The following is a 16,339-nucleotide window of genomic DNA, read 5'->3' as shown; positions in this document are numbered from 1 at the left end:
CCCTCTTGTCACTTTATATTTTTAGCCTTGATATTTTCACAGTCTCAAAAACATCCATACGTTTCTTTCTTATGTGCTCTTTAATATTCATTATTAGTGAGTTGCCATAGTCCTTTTATCTTTGGAACAAATGATTAACTTATCTTTAACATAAAGTAAGTCTTGTAAAATAAGATAACAAGAAATGTTTTATTTTTATGGTTTTGGAATTTATTTTGACTTTTGATTAAAGATGTGAGTCAACCTTTTGTTTCAAACTGTTTTTGTGATATCCCAATGCCATTTAGAATATACAGTCAAATAATCATTTCTTGCCCCTGTTCTGAGCGCATACCATTATCTTTTAAATAAATGTCCTTTCTTTTTATTTATTTATTTTTATTTATTTTTTTTGAAGAATTTTTAAAAAAATTTTATTTATTCATGAGAGACACAGAGTGGGGGGGCAGGGGGAGAGAGACAGAGAGACAGGCAGAGGGAGAAGCAGGCTCCATGCAGGGAGCCCGATGTGGGACTCGATCCCGGGACTCCAGGATCATGCCCTGGGCCAAAGGCAGGTGCTAAACCGCTGAGCCACCCAGGGATCCCCTGAAGAATTTATTTTCTTAAATAAATCTGTATACCCAGGGTGGGGCTTGAATTTACAACCCTGAGATCGATTCACTTGCTCTACCAACTGAACCAGGCAGTCACGCCATAAAGTTTCCTTTGTAACCAAAAAATTTTTCTTAGGAATAATTAATATTTAGGGTTTTTTTTTTTTTGAAATCATAAACAGTCTGTAGTGCATGGATAAATTTTACTATGTAAGTAGAAATAATTTGAACTGGCTATTAAAATTAGTTTCTATCAATTGAATATGGTATATGTCTTCTGGTTGAATAATTGTAACTGGGATATTTAAGTAATTTAGGTGTTAGATTAGTTATATGTTTAGCAGTATCATTGTTAAAGTGAGTAGTTTGTTGTATTTAAGTGTGTAAACATAAATCATAAATACATATATGCTTGTAGCTGTTTGAACAAGTTTATAACTTCTGTTTATCTTAATTTTATTGTATGTAAATATGATTTAATAGTTTGTCATGTTTGTTACTTGTGTACTACTATATTTTACATTTGAATATAAGATTTTCTGGATCTTTTTGTTTTTTTTTTTTGGCACTAGATGGCTAATTGACTAAAAAGATACTGTTTAAATTAGGTTAGCTCTCTGTACTAAAATTTCATTTTCCATCAGGATGTACCGTTTGCTTCTGAGGCTGTCTTATCACTTGAAATGATCTTTTCACCCACCAACTAGCATAGTTAGTTAGAGCATGGAAATAAAAATGCTTTTTGTTGCATCTCAGATGTAACTCATGGATCCGGCTATTATAAATTTTGCAAGAAGAAAAGTGGATTTTATGTAATAAATATCTTGGCTACTCTTCTTTTTCTCCTTTTCTTCCTTTGTCTTAGAAGACAAGTAAGGGAAGGGTAAACTGTGGCAGTGAAAGATGTTTTGTTAAATTTGGGGGTGCTATACTTTTCTGTTTTCACACTCATGTTTTTTGATAAATGTGTGTTATCTAAGATGGAATTTCTTTTTTAAAAAAATTTTATTTATTTATTCATGAGAGAGAGAGAGAGAGAGAGAGAGAGGAAGAGAGGCAGGCTCCATGCAGGGAGCCCGATGTGGGACTCGATCTGGGGACTGTAGGATCACGCCCCGGGCCGAAGGCAGGCGCTAAGCCGCTGAGCCACTCAGGCGTCCCTAAGATGGAATTTCCAAAAGTTTATTTCCCAAAGCCTGGTTCTCATAGTTGAAAGAGTTTCTGATCTGTAAGTTTGAACCCATTCTTTGGAAGTTCACAGTGCACATTATTAGCAAACAGGGGTCTTCTGGCTTTGTTTACTGTGGTTCTCCCAACTAGTTTGACCACCAGAACCCTTTCTTGGGATAATGGAGTGTCTTGCAAAGTTTTATTCTGTGAAGCACGTTTTAGAGACTCTTCTTTAAGGTGATATCCAAGCTAGCAAAAATACAGTTTGTTTTAATTGTTTTTTTTTTTTTTTTTACTATCTTATCTCCGATTTTCTGTTCTGCCTTTTTGGGGGATTACTTTTGCATTTATTTTACTATCTATTATTGCTTAAGGTATGCTCTCCATTTACTACAAACTTTGTTTCCATTTTTTATTTTAGAGCTGAATCAATTTATGAAGAAATGAAACAGAAATATGGAACTCAGGGTTGCTATTTACTTAAAATTAATTCTCGAACATCTAATCGAGCATCAGATGAACAGATACCAGATCCTTGGAGTCAGTATCTCCAGAAAAATAGTATTCAAAACCAGGTATATGTAAAAAACAACAATGAAGCAAACCACAAATGCTGTATTTCAGTTTTACGACATAATGGCATAACTGTAGTAGAATTTTTTATGTCTTCATTTAACTGGTAGAATTGTTAATATTTGTGGAATCTGGCTAGTTCTGATCCATCGGCATGTGAGCTCTTAATTCAGTGGTTTTAAACACTGTTTTAACTAACACATGATCCCTATGCATACTCCTTTCAGGTATATAATATCAGTGTTAATTAATCTTTTCTGAAAAGAGGAAAAGTGAATTACATAAGAATTGAATGAGATTGGCTAGACATGTAGAGAATAGAATTTTTTACTTGTACATTTAATTCCTTATGAATGCTTACAGTCAATTCTTTATTATCCACATGCTCTGGGGTTGCCTTCCTTCATTTTCAACATGCTGTTCTTATGGCCACCTTTTGGAGCTCATACTTTTTAGGTGGGTGGGCTTTTTTCCCTAACTTTCCTTTTATTTCTTTCCTTCTGAATTTTTAGGAAGTGTTCCTTCTTCCTAATTTACTCCTTTCTTAATCTAGAATTCTAGACTAATGTTAATTGTTGTCTGTTGGTTGAAGTGGGTAGGTAGGTATAAGGGTTCATGGTCTGTCAAACTTTTAGGTAGAATTGTATGCCACTTGATGGTAGTCAGATGCCACTTTCCCATGCTTAGTTCAGATAATCAAGAGTTGACTGTTCTCTGTGTAGAAGGGGGAGTTGTAAGTAAATGGAAAATGTATCTATTTTGTACCTTTAAACTACATTGTGTATTATGTGATAATTTAAAAAATATATCAGTTTATAAAGTTTATGTAATTTTTGGTATCCTAATGTCAGTATTGTTTAATAATCTGTGATTTGCCTTATTTTTCTCTCATGTGGAATTTTTGATCCAGATATAGGGCTATACTGATGTTTACTCACTTTAAGAGAATGCTGGGGAAAATGGAGGGAAAAAAAAGAACGAATTGGATATGACGGAATTTTATTTTAAAAAATGGTCTTTCAGGGTCACACTCAGGATGGGAACGATATTGGAAAGAGGAATTTAGAGTCTAGACATCCTAAGGAAGGGAAGCATAAGTCAGATTGTCCAACTTGAGAACTTTTTTTCTTTTTTTTAGATTTTTTAAAAAAGATTTATTTATTTACTCATGAGAGAGAGAGAGGCAGAGAGAGAAGCAGGCTCCACTCAGGAGGTCCGAAGTGGGACTCGATCCCAGGATCACGCCCTGAGCCAAAAGCAGATGCCCAGCCACTGAGCCACTCAGGCGTCCCCAATTTGAGAACTTTTAAATGGAAGACAGAGTGTCAGAAATTCTATAGCTAGAAGCCCAGGATTGGAAGATAGTTTTTAAAGCTTATCAAATCTAACCCTCTGATGTAATACTTTAATTTCCTTTACCAGTGAACAACCTCATCTGATAGTCACTCTCTTCTCAAGTGATCTGTACCATGTCTGAGCAGCTGGAGAACCAACCAAAAATTATCTCCCTTTGCTTGTACTTGTTTGTCCTTTGGGACTAATCAGTTTTTCATTAAGTCAACTTTCAAAATATAGGATAGTTCTTATGTCCCCTTTTTATTTTTTCCAGGCTAAATATACCTAGTTTTTTCAACTCTTTCTTGCATGGTTGTTTCAGACTGTTTCTTGTCCTAATCACTTTTATCTTAGTAAGTTCTCGTTTACATACTTCCCTGAAAGACACTCAGAATAATATCTCAAATTTACTGCTGACAGAGTCTGGATATTTTTAAGTTTTTTTTGTTGACTGAGAAACCAGTGCTGTTGTACAAATAAACATCACATTGGATATTTCTCCAATACACTATGATGTATGCGAATTTACTCCAACCTATTAACATTTTACCCATGACCTAGGAGATTCCATACCATCCATCTTATTTTCTCCTTCCTGGCTAGTAGTCCTCTCTCTTGGCATTTTTTTCTCTCTTTGATATCTCTACAGGTATTCTCATTTGGTCATATACTTAACACATGTGAAAGGAAAACTGAGATAGAGATCATTTGAATTCGGAAGAATTAGGGTAGTAGATTGAATGTGAAAGTAGAATGTGAAGGTAGAAATATAGTAGGTGGGGTTTGGAATTACAAGATACATGGAAAAAGTTAACAATTTAGAGGACTGGACAGAGTCTCGCTAAAGCAAATAAATGAGGCTTACAGTTAACAGAAAAACCACAGTTGTTGATGGATTTGGTGGTATCTTAAACATGATTAATTAATATAATTGCTAATGCTTTTTTATTTTATTTTGATAGGAATCATATGAAGATGGCCCTTGTACTATAACTTCAAATAAGAATTCTGATAGTAACTTGCTTTCATTGGATGGATTAGATAACGAAGTCAAAGGTCTTGATATACTTTCTCTAAGTTCTCTTTTGATTGAAAATATGTACTGTTCTCAAAGCATGCTAATCCTTACAGATAAAAGATGGGAGAAATTTTCATAATAAAAAAAAGAAAAAGGACAAAATAGCTGTTCCTTTGAAGAATTTTTTTAATCATTTGAATTTGATGTTTTTTGACATTTGAAAACTTGTTTTACAAGAGTAATATATTTCTTTTGAAAAATTTGTAGAAAGCAAGGGGGAAGATACTGTGTGCAGCATTTGTTATTCCCAAAGGTGACATGATTTTGAGAGCTTTATTTCTGTATTTTAAATTACAGTTTTGATAGTGATAGCTCTAAAATTTTTTTGTTAAAAATTTTCTTATTAGCTGTGTTACTTAAAATGATTCTTTATGTTAACAATGTATTTTTCTTTTATTATATGAATTTTTAAATTTCTATTATGTGTAACAAGTATTAACCCAAGTCCTGTAATTTTAGGAGGGAAAATGTTAATGTTATTCTATCTTAGAGTTATATACAGAAATATAAAGGGTTCCAAGATGTTCTTTTTTTTCTTTAGCAGTATGGTAGTAATATCACAATTTTCTGTTGCATTCTGAGAGTAAAAGAAAGATCTGTTTTTCAGTAGATGGCTTACCAAATAACTTTAGAGCTCACCCACTTCAGTTGGATTCATCCAGTGACCCTTCTAACAGCATTGATGGCCCAGATCATGTAAAATCTGCCTCATCATTACACGAAACAAAGAAAGCAAATACTGGAATTATTCATGGTGCATGTTTAACGCTTACTGATCACGATAGAATTCGACAGTTTATACAAGAGTTCACATTTCGGGGCCTTTTGCCACATATAGAGAAAACAATTCGGCAATTAAATGATCAGGTAAGATTTAATTGTTCGGGTTAGTATTTTTAAACTCAGCGAAGAGTAAACTTGGGAATATAGTAGTGTAAATTAAAGTATTTGGATTTTTTTTTTAAGATAGACTAATATTAGGATTTATTGGTGTCACTGTTGGTGATGAAATTGTTAAATCCTAAAAGATACTTATTTACACTAGGGATTTTGCCAGCATATGAACAATTTTCTTTAAATCAATGTTGTTAAAATGAATATTTGCTCACTATTAAAGCTTTTTAATTTTTATTTAGAATTTTTTCTTTTGTATGTAAAAGTAAAATATTAAATTCTCATTTTTGTAACTATCTTTTTTGGTAGCTAATATCAAGAAAAGGTTTAAGTCGATCTCTATTTTCTGCAACTAAAAAATGGTTTAGTGGCAGTAAAGTTCCAGAAAAAAGCATTAACGAGCTGAAAAATACATCTGGATTGCTGTGAGTAAAACATTACTGTTTTTGTTTTTCCTGTGTTTAACTCTGGCTGTTTTTCGACTCTGTGGTTTCCAGCAAAAAATGACAATCTTTTTAGTTTTTTAGTTTCATATTGGTTAAAACTTAAGTGGATAAAAACAGTAACTATAAGTTAATTTAAAAAAAAGTTTTTTAGACCATAAAGTAATTGGATATCTAAAAATAAATAAGAATTGTGAACGTTCCTTGCTTTGGATCTCTTTCCCTGTTTGCAAAAAGATGAAATTAGATTAAGTATTCATTACTAACTCATCTAAAGTAAAATATTGTGATCTAGCAATTATGAATCCTGGCATACATTTAGATAGTTTTGTTTAATATAGTCTTGTTGTAAGGGAAAATAAAATTCATTTTGTGTTTTTATGTTTTTTGTGGTTATATATAAAGTGAGTCACCTAGAATTAATCATTTGCTTCTTAATTTGACTACAGAGAAAATGCTTACCTGCTGTTGAGATGTTCTTAGTATAAAGCTGTAAACTATATAACCTAATTGTTTTCAAATATTTCTGAGAAATAACGGTCTCTCCTTAGAAATAGAATTCTTGTAAGACCAGATTAATTTTCCTAATGTTTTAGATAGTTTAGCAGCTTGTTAGACATATTATAATATTTAGTGGTTTAGGGGTCTAACTTACAAATTACTTTTTTAACTTATTTTATATTTACAGGTATCCACCGGAAGCACCAGAGCTTCAAATTCGAAAAATGGCTGACTTATGCTTTCTGGTGCAGCATTATGATTTGGCTTATAGTTGCTATCATACTGCAAAGAAAGATTTTCTTAATGATCAAGCAATGCTTTATGCAGCAGGTGCCTTGGTTAGTGTTCTATAATATTATAGTTTCATACTTCTGTTATCATAAATGATTTAGAGATTTCTCCTTATGAAATGGCAAGTAAAATACTTAGGGATAAAGTTGTACTTAAAGAGGATGATATATAATGCTTTATAGGTTTTGAATTAGTTTATACAGAATTGATGGATTTTCCTCAACCTAGTATATGTAAGCATGTCATATATGAGAGTTGATGTCTTAGCTTTGGCTAGTACCTTCTAATTTTTGTATATGTCTTCAAAATTTAATTTGAATTTCAGTTATTACATTGAGTGTAACATTTTTTTAGCAGATGCTTTTGGACCTATTGAAAAATCTTTTAAAATTGCTTGAATGTTTTTTTCTGATAATATGACTATATATCAGTTAAGAATGTGTACATAGGTGTGAGACAGACTCATCTGAGGCAAGTATTGAACATCTCTAAGCCTCAGTTTTTTTGCCTGTTAAATGTAAATCCTAATGGCATAGGGTTAGATAAGGTATAAGGCATGTGATGTGCATAGCACACTGCTTTGTATGTAAAGAGCTGTAAGCATCAGCTATGTTAGTTTTTAGAATTCATTGGTAAACCTTGGTATCTCAAAGAATTTTCTTTTTTTTTGAGAGTTCAAAAGCAAGTAGCGGGGAAGGGCACAGGGAGAGAAGCCCGACATGGGGCTACATGTCATGATCCTGAGATTGTGACCTGAGCTGATATCAGGAGTTAGATGCTAAAACTGACTGAACTACCCAGGCGCCCCCAGAAAGAATTTTCTTCACTTGTTTGCCTTATAACATTTTAAGTTTTTTGAGAGTTGTCATGCATATATGCATAATCTGCTTTCTGTGTGTAGAAAAGAGTAAACACTGTTCTTTTCAACATCTTCACTTTAAAAATATATAAGCTTGTAAACAAAAGTGTGAACAAAAATGCTTAAGAATAAATATTTCATTGGAAATTACCACATTTGTTAAATAATTGCCATTTATTTTGCATTTGTTTTAGTATTATGTATAAAACTAAAATAGGTAACTTAAAAATGTAAAGCTAAAATAGCAAAATTACATTTTTCTTTTTATTTCTGCAATATTTTTAATGAAAAATGTCTTCCAACTTTTGAAAACCTTGTTTAGGAACTAAAATCATTATGAGTTGAAGTGCTTGAAAACTTACATGAATTGTCCTTGGCTAGACATTCTGTAATCTTTTATTGTAGTCTTTCAGAAGGATGATTGTGTGAATATGAAATCATAAATACTTAATGTTATTTAATAAATACTTTACAACATAGATGTGAATTTATAAAATTATACATTATGTAGCTAATTGAATGTTTGTATATAGGTAGAATCTTACAAAGGTATGGCAAAAGATTTCTGTAGGTTTATGGTATGTAAGCTTTTTCATTTTTATCTACTATCTGATAAATACCATATTTAAACCAATTAGGTGGAGGTGTTAGTAGCAACTATATGAGAGAAAATAGTTTCACACTGGAAAATAAAGTCATATTACTATAACATAATGTACAAATACTTGAAAATCCTTGTCTGTAAAAGCTGCTCTAAAAATATCAGGCCTTGGAGAAAAATAAGGTTGGACAGTTCTTAGGGTTGGGATGTGTATCTTTGAAACTAGACTACAAATAAAAAATATGTTTGTACCATGAGAGGTGACCTGTGTAATCTAGTGAGGCCACACCAGCATGGCTAGAAGCTACCTCAAGGAATAAAAAACATACGGAAAACCAGTATGTAAATAATAGTCGGGAATAGAAGTGGGGGAAAGTAGCTCCTAACCAGTGGAGGTGCCATGAGGTAGAACATGGAGAGAAGTACAGCTGCCTTGAGCCAAGAGCTGTTCAAAGTGTACTTCTCTGGAGAGAGGGTCCATGTCCACCAAAGTGTAGGTGGTCATTTTCTATTTTCTTAAAATACAGATGAAAAAAGCTCCTGCCTATGCAACAGGTGAGCTCAGGGCATGTTTCTTTCCTGCTGAAGGTTATAATTTTGTATTTGCTATTTTTGATCCCCTTGCCTGAGAAAAATTATAAATGAATACAAATTCTTTTTGTACTGATAACCACTTTCCTATTTACCATTCACAGATCAGCTAATTTAATAAGGTCAGAACAGACCATACTGCCTTTTTAGTGGAAAATTGAAGATATTTATAGTAACTTTAAAGTTAAAATATATATCATAGCAAAACCAGTAACAGGCTTTTTTTTTTTTTTTTTTTAAGAGGAAGAGAGTGCATGTGAATGGGGGGAGAGGCAGAGAGAAAGAGAGGGAATGAGAATCTTAAGCAGGCTCCTCGCTGAGTGCAGAGCTCGATGTCACAATCCTGAGATCATGACCTGAACTGAAATCAGGAGTTTGGACACTTAACCAGCTGAGCTGTCTAGGCGCCCCAATAATAGGAATTCTTAAAGAAATACTGTTTTTTGTGTGTGTGTATGTGTGTAGTTTAATCTGTCTTAACTACCTTAACTAACTGAAGGGTAAGGAGATCACTCCGGTTCTTGATGAAAATCATGTAAAAAGTATTTGTCCATATTAAAGAATATAACACATGACTTAATGGTTGATTTTTGAACATCATTTGGTAACTTGGGGTGATCATTTTGAATGTTCTCACCATATCTGTAGAAATTATGTCAGTTTTGTTTGAATGTATATTGATTTAATATATCTTGCAGAATTAAATTAGAAAGTAACTTAGAATTTGGGGTCATATTTTTCTTACAGGATTTTTTCTTAGTATCCTTTTATTAATGTATTGTTATGTAATATATATAGTTTGTATAAGGATGTGTTTTTGTACAATATAGTTTTCTACTATATATTCATTACATAACTGCTTATATGTATAGTATAGAAATGTGCATTTATTATATTTTTAAAAATTAAAGTAGTTAAGAAAACTTGCTTCAGAGCTGTAGTATATTTTGTCACATGGATATAAAGTATTTTCATTCAGTTTATTCATTAAATTTTGAGCAAATACTGCTGGACACCAAGGATAGAAATGCATTCTGAGACAGATGGAGTTTATATTGTCATGGAACCTATAATCTGTCAGGTTAAAGGTTTTAGTCGTTCTCCCAATTTTTAGATAATTATTTGTATTCTTTTCTATTTTAAAAAATGTTGCAGAGAAATATTTTTCATCCTAAAAGTGGATTGGCGTTAACAGTTTATCCCCCAATTTATGAAAATTTCTTTCATTTCTAGTTAAATTTTTATTGAAACTTGGTCCATAAGAGGACATAGTAGTGTATTTTACTAAGAAAGTCAGAACCCCATATTTGAGTCTTCGTTTCTCATTTCATTAGCACTATTGTATGTTATTTGCATTAACTAAAAACATAGATATTGACAATAGAATAGCTTTTTAAAAAATTAATTTTTAAATTTTTACTTTAAGATTTCATTTATTTATTTAAATGATTATATTTATTTATTAGCATGTGAGCAGGGAGGGGCAGAGGAATAGGGAGAAAGAATCTGAAGCTGACTCTTCACTGATCAAGGACCCCAACATGGGACTCTATCCCATGACAATGAGATCATGACCTGAGCTGAAACCAAGAGTCAGATTAACCACTGAGCCACTCAGGCGCCTCCAGAATGGCTTTTATTTTTTTTATTTTTAATTTTTTTTAAAGATTTTATTTATTTATTCATAGACACAGAGAGAGAGAGAGGCAGAGACACAGGCAGAGGGAGAAGCAGGCTCCATGCAGGGAGCCCAATGTGGGACTCGATCCCGGGTCTCCAGGATCACACCCCAGGCTGCAGGCGGCGCCAAACCACTGCGCCACTGGGGCTGCCCTAGAATGGCTTTTAAATGTGAAATAAAAAGACCTAGAAAATTAACAGAAATATAGCTCTAAGAAATGGTCTTTTGTATGGTATAGGATATAAACTAGAGTGTGTAAATAGTTGAAAATATATATAGCGTCAGTTGTTGTGAGTTCTGTTGTAATGTTCTGATGCCAGTAATTTTTTTTTTTTTTTTGGATGCCAGTAATTAGAGATGTACTTTACCTTTTTTTTTCTCTATATGGTCCTGTTTACTCATGAGAAATAGGGAAGAACAGGGAGGAGGTAGTAGAATCTTAAGCTAGGTCTATTTGGTAGTTAGTTGTATATACCATAATTCAAAGTGTTTAACGGGTCTTTTTGAAAATCTTATTTAAATACTGAATGACAGACTTTTTGACTAGAGAATTTAAAAACTAAAAGCATATGAATAAATTTTTCAAGTCTGCATTAATCCATGAAATTCATAGGTGTGCATACTGAATGACAGAGTATTTGACTAGAGAATTTAAAAACCAAAGGCGTATAAATAAATTTTTCAAGTCTGCATTAATCCATGAAATTCATAGGTGTGCATATATAAAAAGCTCTAGCAAACTTCAGTCCAATTTTTGGGCTTCCAAATCTAAACTATAAGAATATTTCTCCTTTTGAAGTGTAGTATAAATAATGTCTTTTTCTTTAGGAAATGGCAGCAGTGTCAGCTTTTCTTCAGCCAGGAGCACCCAGGCCGTACCCTGCGCATTACATGGATACAGCAATCCAGACATACAGGGATATCTGCAAGTAGGTGACTAGAATGTTTATCTTCTATCCATTTAGAGGTAAATTTAGTGCTTATATTGTTAATTAGGTATAAATGGTTCTTTGTTTTTCATGCTTTAAACTTAAATTAGCTCCCAAATTAAGTTAATATACTCAGACACAAGATGAGGTAATTTTTTTTTTTTAAACTAGTGTTTTATTATGTCCTTTCTTTTCCTATTTTGTCTGGATGTGTGGTTAGCAATTTGTTATATGTAACGTTGAGGTTTATGTTGTAGAGAGGGTGATTTCATGGTGCAGACATTTCTAACCTAAACTACTGTTACGCCAAGGGTTAGCCACTTTGAACTTTTCTTGTTAAGTAGGCAGAATGCAAAGTGTTATATAAAAGCCCAGATAAGTCTGGCAATCCAATTTTGTCCTCCTGTCTGCAACAGACTGTCAGCTTTTTTCTAAGTCCACACTTTGGGCAAAAAAATTTACCTTGGAATCTTTGTACTAAGTTACCATAATTGTTAAGATTTATCATCAATTTAATATATCTTTTGGGATAAATGAGAAACACTACATTAATTATACATATGCCTTTTAAAAAACTTCCTGGTCTCAGAAATCCTAAAATGTAAAAGAATTTTCTTAAAATATAGGAAATGCAATATTAGTTTTACAATGCCCTCGTAGAATGCCATGTTCCACTTTTTTTTTTTTAATTTATTTTAGACAGTGTGCGTGCATGCTGGAGTGAGTGGGGGAGGTGCAGTGGGAGAGAGGGAAGAAAAATCCTAAAGCAGACTCCCCACTGAGTGTGGAACCCAATGTGGGGCTTGATCCCAGAACCCTGAGATCGTGACCTGGGCTGAAATCACGAGTGGGCTGCTTAACTGAGCCAGGCACCCTCTGCTCACTTTTTTCTTTTCTTTTTTTTTTTTTTTACTTTTTTCTTTTTAAAGATTTAGCTATGCTCCACTTTTTAACTGGCCAGATCCTATTTATCCTTAAAAGATTTTCTTAAATTTCTTTTATGATGTCATCCCTTTCCTTTCTCTACCCAAATTATGGTGAATATCAATTGTTCCCTGTTTGTTACCTGTTTGATATCAGTTTTTTGTTTTTAGTAAGAATTGTATCATGGGAATACTTGAATTTATAGCACTCCCAGTGCCTGACATAAATGGATTTTAAAAAATTTTATTTTTAAAAACGTAAGATTTTTTTTGGATACCTGGGTGGCTCAGTGGTTGAGCATCTGCCTTTGGCTCAGGTTGTGGGCAGGGAGCCTGCTTCTCCCTCTGCCTTTGTCTCTGCCTCTCTCTCTGTCTCTCATGAATAAATAAAATCTTTAAAAAAAAAATATGGATATTTTTGTTAAAAATTCAAAATGTTTTTTGTACTAAATAGTAATGAAATATTTTTATTATTTAAATTCCAGTGTAATTAGCAGGGCATGTTATATTAATTTGATATAGTGATTCAGCAGATCCATTTATTACTCAGTACTCAAGATAAGTGTACTCTTAATTCCCTTCACCTATTTCACTTCTACCCACCAAGTCCCGTCTGGTAACTGTTCTCTGTAAAGAGTCTGTTTTTTGGTTTGTCTCTCTTTTTTTCTTTTGTAAGTTTGTTTTGTTTCTTAAATTCCACATATGAGTAAAATCATATGTGGAATGATTTTCCCGACTGGCTTATTTCATTAGCATTATGATGTTGGATTATGACATTGGATGTTGGCACAGCCAATGTCAGAGAAATTACTGCCTATGCTCTCTTCCATGATTTTTATGGTTTCAAGTCTCACATTTAGGTCCTTAATCCATTTTGAACTTATTCTTGTGTGTGATATTAAAAAAATGTCCCATTCTTTTGCATGTAGCTGTCAAATTGTCCCAGTACTATTTGTTGAAGAGACTTTTTGCCCCATTGCATGTTCTTGCCTCCTTTGTCAAGTTTATTTCTGGGCCTTTTCTTCTGTTCCATTGATCCTTGTATCTGTGTTTGTGGCAGTACCATACTATTTTGATTACTACAGCTTTGTAATATAACTTGAACTCTGGAATAATGATGCCTCCAATTTTCTTTTTCAAGATTTGCTTTGGTAATTTAGGATCTTTTGTGGTTCTATATAAATTTTAGGATTATTTGTTCTAGTTCTGTAAAAAATGCTATGGGTGTTTTGATAGGGATTGCATTAAATCTGTAGATTGTTTTGGGCAGTGTAGACATTTTAACAGCATTTGTTCTTTTAATCCACAGACATGTGTTTTATAGTTTTTAGAATACAGATCTTTCACCTCTTTGGTTAAGTTTATTCCTAAACATTTTATTATTTTTAGTGCAATTGTAAATGGGATTGTTTTCTTATTTCTCTTTCTGCTATTTCATTATTAGTGTATAGAAATACAATGGATTTCTGTACGTTGATTTTCTATCCGGCAAATTTAGTGAATTTATTTATCAGTTCAGGTATCTGTAGATAGAGAAATAGAAACTTAAAAGACTACAAAACCTAAAAAACTTGTGAATAGTGAAAGTTTTACTTTTTCTTTGCCTGTTTGGATGCCTTTCATTTCTTTTGTTGTTTGATTTCTGTGGCTAATGGCTAAGACTTCCAGTGCTGTGTTGACTAAAAGTGGTGAGAGTGGGGCGAGGCCTCCTTGTGGTCGTCCTGATCTTAGGAGAAAAACTCTCAGTTTTTGAGTATGATGTTTGCTTGGGTTTTTCATATACAGCCTTTCTTATATTGAGATATGTTCCCCCTAAACCTACTTTGTTGGGCTTTTATTATGAATGGATGTTGTATTCTGTCACATGCTTTTTCTGCATCTGTTGAAATGATTACATGGTTTTTATCCTTTCTTTTGTTGATGTGATGTGTCACATTGATCAATGTGGGAATATTGAACCCAAATGGTTTTTTAAAATGTTACTTGAATAAACTAATAAAATCTTGGACTTGGTAGCACTTTAACTTAATAACTGAACACATGGAAAATTGGTGAGGAGAAATCAAACAAATACGTAAATCAATAGTGTTAAGATTCAAGGGTATTTATAAAATTTACTTAAGAAAACTCTAAGAAGTGAGCATATTCAAGCATATATATTAATAGGTGTTACTAACTAGGAGGTAGTCTTTTGTGTTCATTAAAAATAATCTTTGACATTCATAAATAACCTAAGAGAGAACACAATTTGTTAGTATTTGTTCATTACAGTAATTTTTTAAAGTAATGCGTTGTCTTTTTAAAACTCACTGTTTGGAATGACCTTCACGTTAGTTATCTTTGTGGGGCACCTGGGTGGCTCAGTGATTGAGCGTCTGCCTTTGGCTCAGGTCGTAATCCCGGAGTCCAGGGATTGAGTCCTGCATCAGGCTGCCCACAGGGAGGCTTCTTCTCCATCTGCCTGTGTGTCTGCCACTCTCTGTGTGTCTCATGAATAAATAAATAAAATCTTAAAAAAATAAGTTAGGAATCTTTGTCAATTTAAAGCCAAGTGTAATTTTGAAACAAGGATTAGAAAAAGAAAAAATAAATCTTGGCTATTTCCCAGCAATAAGATTCTATCTTGTAATTTCATAGTAAAAATATTTTTATTTATTTTTATTATTTTAATAATGAATAACCCAATTTTAGATTATTGATGGTAGTAATCCATTAAGAAAAATCAATTGTGCATTTTACCAAATACTTTGCTCAGGAATCCATCAGGCATTCCTCATGCTATCTCCAGTTGAAATATCACGATGGTACTACTAGATGAAAAGCCCCTGAATATTCCTAGAAGTAGCCAGCAAATTGAAACACATCTGACTACAGTTTGCAGTGAGGAAAGAGAAAGAAATATGGGTGAAATGTTTATATTCTTTTCTATTCATAGTAAATTTTGCTATTAACCAGTGGCCAGTTCAGATATACCAGTTAGCATTTTGTGTATAGAAAATGTGACTTTGCATTGTATTTTTACCATGAAATTATATGATGGTAAAAAGTTTTGAATAGTTAGGAGAATTCTTTGAAGTTTTCTCTTTAACCTTTTTTTTGGTAAGTGGGAAACAAGAGCATGGATTTCTTTTTTACTCAAAAACTAGATTGGGATTTTTGTTGAACACATAGTGATACATTAAGTATTATTACTGTGATGTATTAAGATATTGTAGTGCTAATTATATTTTTTCTTGTCTTTCTTTCTTTAGGAATATGGTATTGGCTGAGAGATGTGTATTGCTAAGTGCTGAAATCTTAAAAAGCCAAAGCAAATATTCAGAGGCTGCAGCTCTGCTAATACGGTTGACTAGTGAGGTACTGAAAATGTATAGTAATTACTTTAGTAATAGTTCATAAATTTAAAAAGGTGTTTCTTTTTTTCTTGAAGAGGGTGTGCAAGACATAAAAGTATAGAGGACTTTCTTTTTGGGAATTTATAATATTGCTACTTTATTTCTTGAATTAATTTTAAATGTATTTTAGAGATACTTTTTTATTTATAGATTTTTAAGTCTATGTTATTACTAACCACAAATATGTATTGTACATCTTTAATGAATTAGATTCTGACTTATGCATAACAGTATTTATTTAGATTCTTTTTTTTTTTTTAATTTTTTACCTTGAGTTTAGTGATATCCAATGTTACATTAGTGTTAGGTGTTCAACATAGTGATTCAACTTCTCTGTACATTAGGCTCTTCTCACCACAGGTGTAATTAACCATCTGTCACATATAACACTATTACAGTATTGTTGACTGTGTTCCGTATGCTGCCTTTTATTCCTGTGAAGTACTTATTCCACAACCGGAGACGTGTATCTCCCACTC

General features: G+C 32.7%; 1 protein-coding gene across 2 annotated transcripts in view; it reads left to right on the top strand.

The window, feature by feature from the left end:
• Positions 1–16,339, top strand: part of TRAPPC8 (trafficking protein particle complex subunit 8) — a 90,486-nt gene that overhangs the window by 18,836 nt on the left and 55,311 nt on the right. The window contains exons 5-11 of one of the 2 annotated variants that reach the window (XM_041744766.1): positions 2,188–2,341; positions 4,637–4,730; positions 5,360–5,619; positions 5,956–6,071; positions 6,778–6,928; positions 11,442–11,542; positions 15,717–15,822. In XM_041744766.1, coding sequence (XP_041600700.1) covers positions 2,188–2,341; positions 4,637–4,730; positions 5,360–5,619; positions 5,956–6,071; positions 6,778–6,928; positions 11,442–11,542; positions 15,717–15,822 — 982 coding nt within the window. The remainder of the gene's footprint in view (positions 1–2,187; positions 2,342–4,636; positions 4,731–5,359; positions 5,620–5,955; positions 6,072–6,777; positions 6,929–11,441; positions 11,543–15,716; positions 15,823–16,339) is intronic. The other variant, XM_041744776.1, reaches the window with a different exon arrangement.

This window comes from Vulpes lagopus, chromosome 1 (assembly GCF_018345385.1).
Source record: "Vulpes lagopus strain Blue_001 chromosome 1, ASM1834538v1, whole genome shotgun sequence".
Taxonomy (NCBI): Eukaryota; Metazoa; Chordata; class Mammalia; order Carnivora; family Canidae; genus Vulpes; species Vulpes lagopus.
This window is presented reverse-complemented; position numbering and strand designations above follow the sequence as displayed.